Genomic DNA, 16,765 nt, shown 5'->3' with positions numbered 1-16,765 from the left:
CGCGACACATGGCACCCAATTCCTTGGTAAAGTTCTGCCTCCTTAAATACCATGAACGTTCATGTGTTTGTCATCTGGGCCGATGACACCCTGGCTGTCACTAGCATCACTCGCACAGCGCTGTGACACATGTTGGTGAGTGTGTGTCAGTGTGTCTGAATGCTGTGACACATCTGAAGATCATTACGAGCACAAAGCGAAGTCTGCGGAAAACCTCCGTGCGGGCGTGTGAACGGGTCACTCGAGGTCATGCGTGGTTTCCACCGCAATCCCTCACGTGAGCGCAGTGACACACACAGTGTTGAACTTTGACCCCCACTAAGGGTCTTGGTTTTGAATAGCACGCTGGATATGTAGTGCCGCTCCCTGTATATAAGTATGATATATATTCGCAAATGATGACGCGTCATCGCTATCTGATGATACAGCGCGGGGTGACGTCATGTGACCGAGGAGGCCGTGGAGGGACCCGGATAACGGTAATGGAGCCGTAGGGTCCATAATTCATATTTACTGACCGTTACCACCTCCTGCCGTCACACTGAATGTGTCTCTCTCTCTGTGTATGTATGAGTGTGTGTGTGTGTGTGTGTGTGTGTGTGTCTGTGTCTGTCTCTGTCTCTCTGTGTTAGTGTGTGTATATGTCTCTCTCTCTCTCTGTATGTATGAGTGTCTGTGTCTGTCTGTCTGTCTGTGTGTGTCTCTGTATGTATGAGTGTCTGTGTGTGTGTGTCTCTCTGTATGTATGAGTGTGTGTGTGTGTGTGTCTCTCTGTATGTATGAGTGTGTGTGTGTGTCTCTCTCTCTCTGTATGTATGTGTGTGTGTGTGTGTGTGTCTCTCTGTATGTATGAGTGTCTCTGTGTGTGTGTGTGTGTCTCTCTCTCTGTATGTATGAGTGTGTGTGTGTGTGTCTCTCTCTCTGTATGTATGTGTGTGTGTGTGTGTGAGTGTCTCTCTGTCTCTGTTAGTGTGTGTATATGTCTCTCTCTCTCTCTGTATGTATGAGTGTGTCTGTCTGTCTGTCTGTGTGTCTCTCTGTATGTATGAGTGTGTGTGTGTGTCTCTCTCTCTGTATGTATGAGTGTGTGTGTGTGTGTGTCTCTCTGTATGTATGAGTGTGTGTGTGTGTGTGTGTGTGTGTGTGTGTGTCTCTGTGTGTGTGTCTGTCTCTGTCTCTCTGTGTTAGTGTGTGTATATGTGTCTCTCTCTCTCTGTATGTATGAGTGTCTGTGTCTGTCTGTCTGTCTGTGTGTGTCTCTCTGTATGTATGAGTGTCTGTGTGTGTGTCTCTCTGTATGTATGAGTGTCTGTGTGTGTGTGTCTCTCTGTATGTATGAGTGTCTCTGTGTGTGTGTGTCTCTCTCTCTGTATGTATGAGTGTGTGTGTGTGTGTGTGTGTCTCTGTATGTATGAGTGTGTGTGTCTGTCTGTCTCTGTCTCTCTGTGTTAGTGTGTGTATATGTCTCTCTCTCTCTCTGTATGTATGAGTGTCTGTGTCTGTCTGTCTGTCTGTCTGTCTGTGTGTCTGTGTGTGTCTCTGTATGTATGAGTGTCTGTGTGTGTGTGTCTCTCTGTATGTATGAGTGTCTGTGTGTGTGTGTCTCTCTGTATGTATGAGTGTCTCTGTGTGTGTGTGTCTCTCTCTCTGTATGTATGAGTGTGTGTGTGTGTGTGTCTGTCTCTGTCTCTCTGTGTTAGTGTGTGTATATGTCTCTCTCTCTCTCTGTATGTATGAGTGTCTGTGTGTGTGTGTGAGTGTCTGTCTCTGTCTCTCTGTGTTAGTGTGTGTATATGTCTCTGTCTCTCTCTCTGTATGTATGAGTGTGTGTGTCTGTCTTTGTTCGTAGTGTGTGTGTGTCGTAGGTTAAACACTACAGTCTCACTGAAGGGGTGACTAGTTCTCCTAGGACCCGTCTCCTGTGATCCGTTGTGTGTATTGTTTTTTAAAGGTGTCAGTTGTGTTCGGTCCTACATCTACACCAACACACATCTCCCTGTAGTGGGAATTCATCTCAATACAGAAGGGAGATGCCTAAAGTGTCACCCAGTGTTCACAAGAAGGCCACTTTAGACTCATCCTCACCCCTCCCCCCCGCTCTCAGCTGTGGCAAAAACAGCCCCCCCACCACACAGCTGGCGAGCGCGGTCTGCATGTTGAGCTGGGCCGTCCCCACAGCTGCTGTCGTGCCAGGGGGCTCAACAAGTTGACTACATGCCAGGAGGAGCCATTTCCCTGCTTAAACGGGAACCCCCATTGGTGTCAAACGCCTGATTTTCAGGTGTGTGAGTGTTTGTGTATCAAATAACCACCGTCTGTGAGAGACTGCGTGGGTGTAGATGTGTGTGTGTGTGTGTGTGTGTGTGAGAGAGTGAGAGAGAGTGTTAGTGAATCCTGTCCCACCCGAGTCCTTCAGCCCTGCTGCTCTGCATCTGTGTCTGTCAGCAGTTGCGTACAGGTTTTACGTGGGGGGTGCTGTGTAAGGTCCACAGCGCTGCGCTCAGCTGGGCTCTCCTCCGCACAGCGCTGCAGCACCACAGGGACTGAGCTCAGCACAGAGAGCGTCTCGGCCGCCGGGGAAGAAGCAGGCGCTGCGGCCGGCCTGGGGGAGGGAGTTCCTCACGTCTGTGCCGTATCGAGCTCCGCCGGGCAGCGTCTCGGGAAGTGACTGAACGACTGGTTCACCAGGAGCACCTGTAGACGGAGCCGCGCTGCGAGGATGGGCGGTAGGCGCTTGTGTGTTTCAGTGATGTGCTTTTCATCGCACTGCTGCTGTCAGACTGCAAGTTGCGTTGTTGTGCTCTGACATCTGTGGGAAATAACGACCCTCTTCTTATAATCTGTGACTGTTGTATGAAATTGGTGCATGTCATGCTTGTTGTTTTTAAGGCATGGTGTGACACAGAATACAGCTACTTAATGGTTTAGTGAGGTCCGGTCCTTCACGTGGCATTTCTGAGCTGGTACCAGTTACCCCGGCCCAGCTGGGAGAGATGAGCAAAGCCCCCTGAGGGATGGACTGTAATGAGAGACCGGAATAACATGAGTGACAACTATAACAACTAGCTAATATTCAGACATGATCGAGTGTAAGGTCAGCATCTGTGCTGTGTCTCGGAGTAGCACAGCAGTACCTCGGGTCAAGGAGCCCGCCTCCTCAGTGAACACACTCACAGGCACACACAGCGCGTGCCAAAGTACACACTGACCAGCCGGCTCAGCTCTGGGAAAACCGTGCCTGGTCTGCGGAGATAAAGGCTGAAGAGACTCCGGAGCAGGACGGAGGAAGGAGGAGGAGTTATGGACTGCATTGTCCTGGACAGTGGCAGCTCGGTCAGGGTCGGGGTCGGGGTCGGGCTGGGCTTTAACTCCTCGGGGCCCGGAGAGATTGGTAAAAACTGTAGGCTGGTACTGAAGGGCTACAGAGTCCGTTGCTTGATTGGGTGACTAGTTCTCAAGTGGACTGGACTCTGCCACGGTCTTCCTTTCTGTCGCGGTTTAACCTCCCTGCTCTTGCCGTGGTCCGATTCACCTATGCTGTACCACACTGTACCGTGCTTCGACCGTAGTAAACTCTTTGTGAGGGTCAGAAAGGTGGCGGGTCCTGAGTGAGTGCTGCAGTCTAATCCCCTGAGCCCAGGTACTGTACGGCCCTGCATGAATAGGAATATAAATATCTGCTGTGCTTGCAGCCTAATTGGAAAGATCCAGTTTTACAGAGAGCAGGAAGCACGGGGGTCAGATGTTGCCCTGAGCTGAGCGTGTGGACTCCGTCACTCCGCCGTGCTCTCGCCTGTCAGACAGTCCTGTGCCCCCCCGCTCCCTGCGTTTGGTGGAACAGGATGTTTCAGGAGGATTTGTTTCTCGTCACGTGAGCAGCCAGCCAGGCAGCCAGTGAGAGCAGAAGACTCGGGCAGAGCGAGTCCTACCCTGACATAGTCACTCCTCGGGCTCTCCTCGGGTCGTTCTGCACAAAGGGACCTGCTCCCACCCCCCCACGGCGGACCCCCCGCCCCGCCGGACCGGCGCACGGTGAGCTCTCCTTTCTCTGGGTTGTTTGCTCTGCACACACTCTCTTTTGTTTGCTTTCAACCTGGCTGATGCCCCTGGGAGCGAAGCCAAACTCCCTCGTGGTCTTAAAGGGAGGGAGAGCGATTGGTGCGGGGGGGCGGTGTCGCCGGTCTCCACTGGGGTTTTGTTTTTCTCCGGCGTCGCTGCATCGTGGAGCTGGGAGCGAGTTTGCCACTGTTTGACAGCCCCAGACTTGTCTCTCCTGATCTGTGTGTGACAAGGCAGATGACAGCCAAGCTAAAATAAGAAAGGCTAGTGTCTCTCTCACCCTCTTGAGCAATACAGAGAGAAAGTTAAAATCTGTGTCTCTCTGTCAGACACTTGGGGACAAACGAATCACCGGCTGTGTCCTCTACAAGGCAGGGAGATGCTCTTGTTGTTGTTGTCCTTTGATTCTTTGTGCTATAAAGGTTATCTGCCTGTATTTGCAGGGGGAATGATCTGTTCCGTGTTTTGTTTCTGCACTGAGCAGTATTGAGTGCATGGAAAGTTTATGCTGGAACAGTTGTAGGGTCTGTGATATTCCTGTTGATGGCTCCTGTGTTTGTGAGAAATATCTGGGGCGCATGGATTGGCCACAGCGGTTTAAGAGTCACTCTGAGCCCGGGTTCGTTATGAGCTCGTGGAAAATCACAGCAACGTGCCGAGTGTCCAAAGCACAGCGAGAATCAAATGCCTCGTTTGTAGCTGCTCCTGATCTAATTAAAAAACACACAGAAAACAAGTCCTCTTCCAAAGTGAGTAAGCCTTGACCTCCGCTGCCCCCCTAGAGACCAGAAACCTCACACCTGGTGCCTTTAATTACCCAGGCCAGCGCAGGCTTGCCGGAGTAATTAAAAGGATGGGTTTGAACGGCATTAACCTAAATAAAACAGCAGGGCGGTGAGGTCTGCCTGGAAACCCTGGCTGTGTGTGTTTTAATTCAGGGCGTTCGTTTGTAAAGCCAGCCGTGCGTTAAACCACACACTGACGCCACTGAGCTTCACCTGAGACGCACAACGTGTAAATGATCAACAGGCACTTTCCTCTCTCAGCGGCTGTCGAAACGGCTCACAGCCATTAGCTGTTACAGCTCCGGCTTCCCCAGGTCTGTGTGGACAGAGCGCTCTCCCCACGGCTGGTAGAACTGGAATAATCAAAGGCTCATGAAGTCGGAGGTATGAAGCAAAGAGAAGAGAGAGGAAGATATCATTTCCTTTCAGCGAGCGGTTGTTATTTAATGAGGGTATTTCAGAAGTTTTATTTTCCTTCTAGGCAGCTTTTGAGTTATTTTGTTGGCATTTCACAGTGTAATCCCTTTATCTTCAAAGCATAACGTTAGCTCGTCTGTATTCACTGTGACAGTAGTTGGGTGTTTGAAACTGCTTCTGTATCACAGTTTAAAAAGTTGACTGCTCTGCGCTAGTCTATTAAGGCTGAGACACAGTCTGCCCCTGCAGGGTGACGCTCGCTGCTCTGGTTCTGCATTATCTTTGTGGAAATGCGAGATGAGTTTCTCCTCATTTCTGTCTGTGCCCATGCTGTTGCTAGGCCTTCTAAATGCTACTGTGTTTACTCCTGTTTATTCACATCTTCGTTTGGCAGTCGCAGAAATGTAACGATGAATATTTAACCTGAGAGAGAGAGAGAGGAAGAAGATGTTTAAACAAAGTGGAAATTTAAGAAGGGAGAACAGATTGTTGAGGAGAAACCGGGCGTCAACAAAGATTGATGCGTCTCCAAAATGTGCCCACAGCCGTCTCTCGAGAGATGTGAATCTCCTCTCAAAGAGGAGCTGCTGAAAAAGGAAGTCACATGGTCTGTCTCTCCAGACCCAAATCAAAACAAAAGAATGAATCGATCGATTGCAAGTTAAAAAGCAGTGATTGGTATGGATTGGCTCCCAGCTCCATGCGAGGTCACTTCCTTGTTTAGGAGACAGATGTACCAATCAATTTTAGGAGGGCAGTCGTGGCATTTGGATGGCATTTGCCCCTGACCTGCCTGAGCCCTGCTATTGATTATTTCTCTAAGGATAAGCATTGCCAATAATCCAGATAAGTCATGGCCTAATTAATGCAGGTCACCTGGCATCGAGAGCAGCGCAGACTCCGGACTCCGAAACCCGTGTGGTTCGGTGAGCTCGGGCAGTGTGTACAAATCACATGGCATCACATGGCATCTGTTGTGGTGATCTCACGTTGTGTAACTATCTTCTGAGATCCTGATCCACAGCCCACTGAGGACTGATTAACAGCCCTGGGCAGGAGGATGTCTCTTCTCTCCCAGTGGGTAACAGTGGGTTTCACTGCCACCCACACACCCTCCTGGCGGCTCACCGGGAGGGTAAAGCACTCTAACTGCCCGGTGAGGAGAGAGAGGTCTGCAGGGCGGGGGGCCAGAGACGTGACTCATCCGTTGCCAGGAACCACTCTGCGTTCGCATCACAGGCAGCTGTTTGTTCAAAGCTAAGTGCTCTGCTCTGATATCCACAGTCAGGCACTCGTCTGCAGGACGTAGGTGGCTTTTAGCTCCGCCGTCCTTTTGATCTCCATTATTGGTCCTAATTGGATTGTATTTATCTGGAGCACAAGCTTCGGTCAGTGCGGCTCCGTGCTGCACAGGATGATAACCGAGCTTTCTGTGCGCGAGACCTTTTCTCTCCGAGTTGTCTATTTGCTCGAAAGGTCTGTGCTTCAATATCAAACATCTGAACTGCACTGTTCAGGAGCCACCCAGGGCAGTAGGACATAAACTGTGATCATTCTGCCTTCTTTGGGCTTTTTATTGTTGTTGAAAACCAGTGTCAGTGCCATGACCGGGGACTTAATCAGAGTGAGTGTTCGGATGGAGCTGCAGTTTGTTTATTTCGATGCCCCCGTGCCAGATCCCCGTGAAGCCCCCGACTCAAGTCCCGCCTTCTTATTCACTCCACACCTGTTGTCCCCATCCTGCGTACGCCTCCCTGCTCTCCCGGGCCAAAGTCAACAGCGCTATCTCTGCCCCCGGGCCGTGGCCGCTTTCAAGCTGTTGCCTGGAAACCCAGATGTTTCTGTCGCAGCTTTCTCTGGAGAGACGCGCAGGTGAGGAGAGGAGAGACGCGCAGGTGAGGAGAGGAGAGACGCGCAGGTCTGGAGAGGAGAGACGCGCAGGTCTGGAGAGGAGAGACGCGCAGGTGAGGAGAGGAGAGACGCGTAGGTCTGGAGAGGAGAGACGCGCAGGTCTGGAGAGACGCGCAGGTGAGGAGAGACGCGCAGGTCTGGAGAGGAGAGACGCGCAGGTCCGCTGTCTGGTGGCGTCGTCTGTGTGCGAGCCCAGAGGGGGTCGGGAGCCACTGACACACAGACAGACCCCTCCGCTTCGCTCAGAGTAGAACAGAGAAAGTGAGAGATTGGGAAAGACCTGAGAAACGCGCAGGTGTTTCCAACTGTCCAGGAATACGTCTCTGCTGCTGAAAACATAGTGATCTAATGGATGATTGGTTCAAAGGTTTCTCTGATATAGAAGTAGTCAAACTGTTTTCAGAGTATTTGCGATTTTGATTTGAGATTTAATTCTTGTGATTTTTGTTGCTTTTCTTTTTAACCCTCCCTGCGCTGTGCCCCCCGGCCCCCCAGGTGCCTGTGCTGCGTTGGTAGGTGTGTCTGCAGCCCCGCGAACCCCAGAGATGACGGACGCTATATTTGGCAACGGGATGAACCAGTGGGTGTGTCCCAATGACCGGCAGCTCGCGCTCAGGGCCAAGTAAGTGTCTGCCGGGCTGCGGGGGACAGGGCCGGGCCTTCGTCAGTGCGGTATTGATGCAGGGCTGCCCCCTCACCGTTACCTGTTCACCCCAGAGTGCGGCTCTGGGTTTGGCTGGTGTCTACAGTGTCATTTCAATACAGACACAAGGGGGTCCTCAGTCCCTGCAGCTGTTTTTGTTTATTTTCAGTTCAGTAACAGATGTTCCTGTCTTCCTGTTTTTCTTTGCATCTTTCCTCCCCCAAGTGCTGGAATGGTGTCAAGTCCCAGGGCAGCGTCCTGGAGTTCACCTGGAGTTCATTCAGTCTGTCCCTGGCCTGTCCAGTTCAGTGCCATAAGCAGAATATATTTTTGTTCTGTGTGTCTGTGGCCCCTGCGCTCAGTGCTGTGTGTGTGTGTGTGTGTGTGTGTGTGTGTGTCTGTGTGTGGCCCCTGCGCTCAGTGCTGCGTATGTTTTGTGTCCCCAGGCTGCAGGCGGGCTGGTCGGTCCACACGTTCCGCTCGGAGCGGCAGCAGAAGAGCCAGACACTGAGCGAGGAGGAGCTGGAGGCCATCGTCCGCGTCATCCGGCGGGCCGAGCAGCTGGACCAGACTGAGCAGCTCCGCATCGGGTACGAGAGCCCAGCTCCCCGGCACGGCACTGCACCCCACCCCACCCCACCCCAACGCACACCCACACACACACACACACACACACACACAGACACCCACACACAGTCCTCTCGCTCAGTAGTGCAGGTGTGTGAGTGGTCTTTATATCTCTGTGTGTCTCTCTGTCTCTGTGTGTCCGTGTGTGTCTCTCTGTTTGTCCTCGTGTCCCCATGTCCCTCTCTGTCTGTGCGTCAGGCGTCTGGTGGAGCGGCTGGAGAACATGAGGAAGAGCGCGGTGGGGAATGGCCAGTCCCAGTGCCTGTTGTGCGGGGAGCTGCTGGGCCTGCTGGGCACCTCGTCCGTCTTCTGCCAGGACTGCCGCAAGGTGGGCAAACCGGCCGGGCCCCTGGGAACCGGGGCCCCTGGCTTCTCTCACACCTCACTCCCCTCTCTCCCCATGTTGGCTGTCAGCTCATGTGTGAAATATATATGAGTGACGTATCTGGGATTATTTGGAGGATGGGTGCTCTTGTTTCCGCCCCCCGCTGTGTGCCCGCCTCTCGCACCGCCGCGCCCTCGCCACGCTTATTCACAAACACACACGTCACCCTGTTGCTCCACCTTAATCGTATTCACCCTGAGGCGAGGCTTCATCCCGGGAGGGGAATCTCAGCCCGTCTGCGTTCAAGAATGACTCCTAGGAATCACTCTAAAAGTTAGTTTAGGAGAAAAGTTACTCCTCGCTCAGAGTAGGAGGCAGGAGTCAGCCATAAAGTCTCTGAGAGTGGGGTCCAGTAGTGGGAATGACTTGTAGCACATTTTCACGACAGTTTAGGTCAGAATACGACTCACTGTGACGCATTTTCTTCATTTTGGGAAAAAACGAAAACTCCAAAACACACGCAATCGCATGTAGACGAGCAGAGCGAAAAGACAGCTATACGAATATGCTAATTAACGCAGCCTTTAATCGTTTATAATTTGACACAGTAAACGTGTTTCCCCCCTCATTCCTTCATTACAGGATGTTAAGATGCTCCGTGGAATTAAAACGCTGGATTAATTTCACATTCATAATCCCAATCATAAAATATACATAAAACGTCTTGCACTGAACTCTGATTGTCCTGTTGTGCGTGGGTCTGTCCGCAGGTGGAACACGGGGTGTGTTACTCATGAAGGGTTTGACACCGACTCGCTCTGTCAGACACTGTTTCTGTGTTGAATAAAATAAAGTGAACAAGCATCATCACAGTCTATTATGAATATGCTTTGTGTAAGAGGATCGTTTTTCATTCATTTTGCTTCTTTTTTTCTTTTATTCGTGTTAAAAAATAGTCGGATGCAGAATCGGTGTAAACCCCTTGATGAGTGTAGGCTGGCATCAATTATATAGGTGTAATCATTGAGTGTGAGTGCGGCTTGTTTAGGGGGTGTTTGCCGGGCAGTGGTGGGAAATCAATAAACTGTCGACGGTCTCGGCTATTAATGCCATTATGGTCTGATGTGAAAGTGTTGCTTATTGACGGCTACGATGATGGTCCCAAATCCTCATTGCTACATCGTTGCATCTTCCCTGTGGCCCCACACACAACATCGTCACACCTGTGCTCTGCTGACAGACGCGTTTCTGTCCAGTCTGTATTGCTGCAATAACTTCCTCACCACACCGCCGTAAGGACTGCCGCTCCTGTGGACGAGCGCTTTGAACGCGGGTCAGCAGCTGCAGGCAGCCGGTGTCTGGGGAGTGAGGGATGGGTTAAATCAGGGTTTGAGGGCTTTACCTTGTCCCTCTGTGTCTGTTATTCCTGGAACCACGTGACCGAGGCGCTGGCGGGCGGGATCAGGGTTCGGTCCAGGTCACTGTGTTCCAAGAACCTTTCGACTCCAGTTGTGTGTCTGAAGTGTTTATTCCCAGAGAGAGATGCAGTCAGCAGTGTTGGCCAGAGGGTGGCAGCAGAGATCTGTGTGGCTCGGCCGGTGTCTGCATGGTAAGATGCCGTGCTTAGAAAACAGCAGGAGTGGAATTGACAATCAGGGGTGTTTAGACAGCAGAGCCCTGTGCCCACGGGGAGAGACCTGGTGCTTCATTTTAAAATCATGCAGAAACATTGTAACTGCACCATGAGGAGAATGTAGCCGTCTGACTGGATCTATAAAGCTTTGAAAGCAGCTGCAGTGTAGAGCCCTGGCTGTTCAAACTCTGAGAGACACACAGAGGCCACCAGGGGCCAGACTAGGCCAACGGCGGAAAGAGACTGATTTTCCTCCCTCCGTGTTAGTTGTACTTATTTTGGATACCATTTTAAACACAGGTTTGACTCTGTGTGCCTCAGAACACGTTAACGACCTCATTAATGAATTTACAGTCGGATATACATAGTAGTTAACTGAGACTGTGATCCCACCCTCCTGTGTGTAGCGAGGACAGGAGGTCAGGAGGTCAAGAAGTCAGGATGTGGGAGTTGAGACGTCTCGAACCCGGGTCTGGTGTTCAATCTGGTCAGAGTCAGCCGGGCAAGAGCTGAGGAGCGTATTCTCCGCTGAGCTGCGGCACCCGGTTTGCACGATCAATTATAGTATAAATTAAAAACATAATCATTAGGAGCTCTTCGAATATTAAATCTAATGTTCCGCTTTTACCGAGAACGATTCATATCCACTTCCTGGCTTCCTGTGTGTGTTTATAGCGCTTTCACTTGGAACGGAGGTCCTGTGACGCGCAGAGGCTATTTCTTTAGCGCATGAGTGCGTCGCGTCAGATGGCACAGAGACAAGCGGAAGAACGAGGATCCAGTTTGCAGGATGAGTCAGACCTGTTCCTGCGGTTCAGAGCCCAGCCTCGTCAGCCTGAAGTGGCAAAGTCATCTCTGTCACTGAACACAGAGTTAAAAAGAGAAACTGTATGAGAGCGGTGCTGTCAGGGGCTGTGAGTGGGGCCCTCTAGTGCGGGAGACGGGCGGCTGTGGGGTCTCGGCACAATCTGTGTTCGTAGCAGGTCTGACCGGACTCTGCCGTCGCTCTGTCAGACTCACGAGGGTATTCAAACCCCCTGGGTCAGGTGACGGGGGTCCCGGCCTCGCTGGGGGCCCTGTGTGTCCGGCGCATGCCTGATACGGTCCTGGGAATCGGAGCTCTGGCCAAATTCAGCTGTTCAGACTGCTCTCGGTGTGTCTGTCCTCTCTGACTCACTACAAGCCGCTCCGTTTTCACTCTAGAGAAATGATGGAGAGGGAGGAAAATCATTGACGAGCTGAAATCAAGAAAGTTTTGCAAGAAAACTGGCCGTGTCGGGCATGAGCGGCCCGGTCCAATAACTCACCACCGCTGAGAGCCTGTTACTCTTAATGTCTGAACAGCCGCGAGAGATTAGCTGTGCTGGTGTTAATGGCACATTGACAGATGACTCTAAAACGGGCCGGTGCTTTTTCTCTCTCTCTCTCTCTCTCTCTCTCTCTCTCGCAGAAAGTGTGCACCAAATGTGGGATCGAGACGCTGTGCGGTCAGAAGAGATCGCTGTGGCTGTGCAAGATCTGCAGCGAACAGAGAGAGGTGAGAAAGCAAGGGGCACTGAGGTTGCAGCAGCAGCCACATCCTCTATATTTATTCAGGGATTTTAAATTCTACTCATATTTCCAGCAATCGATATTTAAGACAAACAGTGTCCAATCGAGAGGAGGCCATTCGCCCCATCCTGCTCGTTTGGTGTCCATTAATAACTAAGTGATCAAGGATCCTATCCAGTCTGTTTTTGAATGTTCCCAAATTGTCTCTTCAGCCACATCGCTGGGGAGTTTGTTCAGATTGTGACGCCTCTCTGTGTGAAGAAGTGTCTCCTGTTTTCTGTCTTGAATGCCTTGAAGCCCAATTTCCATTTGTGTCCCCGGGTGCGTGTGTCCCTGCTGATCTGGAAAAGCTCCTTTCAGGGGTCTCTTTTCTTGTTCCTCAAGTGTGTTTGAGAAGCAGGGTCTCAGTGGGGGAACAGGCAGGTGTTAAAATGTACCTGTGGGCGTGGGATTAGGATATGATAGTTGCTGCCACTCAGAGATCCTGATGGGCGACTCCTTCTCCGAACTCGCAGATCAGAAATTTATGAGTTTCCCCTCGTCGGTCAATCTATAGTTTGTTTGTGGCTTCTCTCTTAACGAGATGGTGTCCCCACTGTGAGCCCATTAGGACTCGTCTCCGCGTTGGCGTGAGGCAGCCAGGCTGAACGCTAGAACCCCTTTCAGAGATCAGTAGGCCCTGTGGTCACTTCATCGGGACTCATCTCCCACAGACAGTCAAGCCTCTGGACTCCGCCAGCCGTCTCGGTGACGCGTCTGGTGGGAACCAGCCTTCCCTTCGTGTGTGGCTCAGTCTGGAGACGCTTCCGGGAGCCACATGTCTGACTGACACGCACTGGGGGGTGGCAGCCGGCTGCCGGAGCGCAGGAACGCCCTCACTTGTAACTAGACTGTGAAAGTCAACCGTCTGCTCTGAGTGTGCGGAGGCGTCGGCGCCGAGCAGATGGGCTGTCAGGGTGGCTTGATTCTCCTCCTGCGACGCCTCACTCCAGATGTCACCCCAGAGAGTGGAGACACACAGCTCTGTCACTCGTTCATTGTCATTCCTCACCTGGAGAAGGAGAGCTGTAGGTCCCGGGTTTGTGTTTCCCATGTGCGTGGCGTGGAGGTGCGGCTCCGTTCCGGTCTGTTTGCTCTTCGTTACTCGGTTGAACTCGATTGAGGAAACAAACTCCGCGCTTTAAGGCAACTTTTATTATTCCGTGGTCCTGCGGTGGTTGTGTGTTTGGATTGAAGTCTTGGCTGTTCAGGGAGGGAGAGTGATTCTGCCACATTGTGCGTATGAATGGGAGCGGAGGAGAGCCAGAGCGCCTGTCGATGAATAATTCAGGCCGAGGGCTGGCGGGGAAGCAGAGGGCATCGCACTGTAAAAAGAATAAATACATAACATCGGGTTCCTTCTGTGCGACTTTGGAGCCACGTTTACAAGGGAAGCTGTTGTGAATGTGGGAGAAGCGATTAATGCAGGGATGACAGACACTTCATCGGCCCGCTGTGCTGTTAGAGTGGCTTCTCTCTGAGGTGTGGGGAGGAGAAAAGGGGCCAGAGCTTTTCCACAGAGCCAGAACCAGAGTGAAACGCTGTGATGCCCGATCGGTGGGTCATAAAAAACCTAAACGCATGGAAAAACGATGTGCGAGACGCAAGCGCTGGGGTTGAAAGTGACCGTTTTATTGAGCTGCTGGTAAAGCCCCAGATGGACATCGCTGTGGCCCCGCTGACTCACACACAGACTCCCCCTTTCGCTGGTCATCTGTCCCATGTCCCGTCCGTTTCGCACCTCCGCCCCGCGGTGCCCGTGTGTGTGCTATGAGGTTCTCATCACTCGAGGAATTAATGAACGAACAGGAGAGTAAATAATGAAACTCCCTCAAACAAAGTCTGCCGCTGCGTCCATCGAAACTTGCCGCCACTCTCAGAAACCTTTCTCCGCAGCGGGGTAACCCCCTGACTAGATAAAATAATAATACAACCTGCCCAGGCTTTGCTGTCAAACCATACAAATATAAAAATGCATTTATATATATATATATATATATATATATATATATATATATATATATATTTTGTTCTGTGCTAGGCTTTTGTCGGAGCTCGATGTTTATTTTTTCCTTGGTTTTCCTTAAATTACAGATCTGCAAACTAGCTGCTGTGCAATGCTTGATTACACCGCTTGTGCAAAGATAACAAGCCTGTTCTGTAAAGGGAGGTTTATGATCAGGGGAAAAGCTCTGTTAGGAACGCGATCTTAAGAGGATGCTTTTGCTCTTACACAACTCTTACAAAACCTCCAGGAGGCAAAGCTTTGTGCAAACGAGAAGGTTTCCAGGCCGAGGTGCTCGTCTCGGGGCCAGTGCCAGTTAGGGCTGTGATTTAATTGCACCGCCGAGCCTTTCAGCCGCTCCCTGTGACCATTTTTCACCGGTACTCGGAGACCCATCTGCAGCCGTTCACAGCAGTGCCTTCATTACTCTGCTGAAGACACCAGAAAGGAGGGGGACGGGCTCAGGTGAGAGGGGACGGGGGCCTGAAATATACCATTTATTCCCTGTTACTGTCAGTTAAGGCCTCCCTGCCACTCGCAGACACAGAGAGGGTCATTAGCGGCACTGCATACCCACTTCACGCCAAGAGAGGCGGTGGAAGTGGCAGCTGGTACGGGCAGCTCTCACACCTCCCACCCGCCCCTCTCCCTGCAGTAGCATAACGGCCCTCGGAGGAGCCCTTCACCCCCCGGGATCGAGCGCACGACTGCAATGTCGGGGCTTTCGTGACTCTTTATCATCGCGGTTATGTAAGACGAGGGGGAAGTGACTCTACAGTTGGGCAGGTGGACAGGTGGCAGCTCGGCGCCCCCCCACCGCCACCTTTCATCTTCATCTTTTCATTTTCACCTTTCGGGGGCGGACTGAGCGATCTGAGTCACGGGCCGATGGGACGCCCACCCCCGGGGGAATCCGCACAAAAAGAAAGTGACCCATGAGAGCAGCTCTCCTGCCGATGTCTGGCCAGGTGTCCTTCAGGAAGACGGGACCGGCGGGCGCCGCTGCCCTGCGCTGTCCTGACGCCCATGGCCTCCAGTCCTTCACCTGTACTGGAGCTCGGTACCAGAGGAGAGCTGCTCGAGAGCCTTCTCTGTGAGGACAGCCGGAGCTCTGCACCGAGTGGCCGTGGGAAGACTAATGGCCCTGAGTACATCTCTCTCTCCTTCCTAATGGATACGTTCAGCATTATAGCAGAGCTCGTTACTGGAGCCTTGCTTGTGTGGCAAATTAAAGGGGAAAAAAAGGCTCTTGGAAAAACCTAAGCAGTACTTCATCGCATTTACACTTGCCGTGTGTTTTTCACTTTAATGTTTCTGAAGGTTTCTTTCTCCCTGGAAAAACACAAACACATTCTTTTACCAGGAGAGGTGATAAAGTAATAACAAATCGTTTTCCAGTTAATTTATCTCCCTGTTTGTAACGAAGATGTGAACAAAGCGTTTGATAGGATAACAGGTTAATACTCCTGTTGGCCGATTAGTGTCAGTGGAATCACCAGGCGTGTTTGGGATGTGGAGCCGCAGAAAGACAGTTGTGTTCAGTAGCTCCTGAGAAACACCCGGGTCCCAGTTTAAAGGAAGGGAAGCCAATCAAAACAGCAACACAACGTCCAGGCAGGTGATCTCTCTGGCTTCGCACCGCGAGGGTCTGTGTCATATTTATACAGCATGATGAATCCAGTGGGGGATGTGTGTGCACGAGATCTTGTGTGTTTCTTTCTCACACCCCCTCTGCCTGTTCATCTCCGCCTGCCATCACAGAGCTGAGAGAGGGGTCTGCGCCACCCACGATCCATGCAGCCCCGAAGACCCTGACTTCGGCTCGGCCCGTCAGCGACTTCATCTTTCAAAGGGCAAACCAATTAGCGTGAAAAGGCTAATATTGTTTCACTCAGTGACTAGTTGAGTGGGTTGATGCTACAGATAAAGGCTTTCACTTTGACAAGTCGAGCATTTCATGTGTTCTGTAATCCAATCCAGTAATCATAATAAACCGTCTGCACTTGAGTATTTTTCAGTGCTTTGGTGAAAACAAGCCAAAGAAAAGCCCAGGATATTATCACAAACCTAATGACGGATTCTCCCAGGGCGATACTTTGCATTTCCTCGTTTAAACGCAGCGAGCGCTGGATAGAAATGACACCTTTTGGCACTAAATACATTGAAAGTCATCAAATAAAATCTCAAAGCCCTGCCAGAGTACAGCACAGCCCTTGTGTGCGTCTGAGAACATATGGACAACAATGGAGCTGAGGACGATTTGACAGTGTGTTTTAAGGTCTTTTAAATGTCACACACACACAACGAGGCAAATCCGGGGAGGACTTGCTGCTGTTTAAAACTATTTTCTGGTGCCCTGCCTGGCTCTTCTCACCTGACCACCACAGCCTCTCGTTCCCAGAGACCCGGCTTCCCCTGTCTCCCTCTAACCGGATGAGACGCCTGTGGCTTCACTCATCCCCAGTTCCGGCCTGTGAGTCGCGCGGCCCAGGACTGACGGGGTTAAGTGCACAGCATTTCCATCTCATTAGCGGCAGCACTTGTTTTCTCAGGAGGAGGAGTGCGTTTCCTCTCCTGCCTGTGACTCTGGGACTAATCAGCATAATTAGCAGCCTCTCATTTGTACCTTATCCAGAGACACGGGATGCGTTTACTCATTTTCGAGACCCGTGTTTGGAACAAGCTTCTCGCAAAACAACAAAACCTACATGCATGTATATATAAAAGCTTATTAATTAGCTAAAGGGTCCTAAATCATTTTGGCTGCTCA

At 51.4% G+C, this 16,765-nt stretch overlaps 1 protein-coding gene across 1 annotated transcript in view; it reads left to right on the top strand.

Annotated features, from left to right (window-relative positions):
* The first annotated feature begins 1,164 nt into the window (after window positions 1-1,164).
* The window catches only part of doc2b (double C2-like domains, beta), a 129,185-nt gene continuing 113,584 nt past the window's right edge, over window positions 1,165-16,765 (top strand). Inside the window, exons 1-5 of the mRNA XM_066695538.1 lie at window positions 1,165-2,726; window positions 7,668-7,794; window positions 8,262-8,405; window positions 8,641-8,770; window positions 11,851-11,937. Coding sequence (XP_066551635.1) covers window positions 2,720-2,726; window positions 7,668-7,794; window positions 8,262-8,405; window positions 8,641-8,770; window positions 11,851-11,937 — 495 coding nt within the window. The 5' untranslated portion in view covers window positions 1,165-2,719. The remainder of the gene's footprint in view (window positions 2,727-7,667; window positions 7,795-8,261; window positions 8,406-8,640; window positions 8,771-11,850; window positions 11,938-16,765) is intronic.

The sequence above is a fragment of the Amia ocellicauda genome, chromosome 22 (genome assembly GCF_036373705.1).
Source record: "Amia ocellicauda isolate fAmiCal2 chromosome 22, fAmiCal2.hap1, whole genome shotgun sequence".
In the NCBI taxonomy this organism is placed as follows: Eukaryota; Metazoa; Chordata; class Actinopteri; order Amiiformes; family Amiidae; genus Amia; species Amia ocellicauda.
The sequence above is the reverse complement of the archived record's forward strand: the minus strand, read 5'-3'. Positions and strand labels throughout refer to the sequence as shown.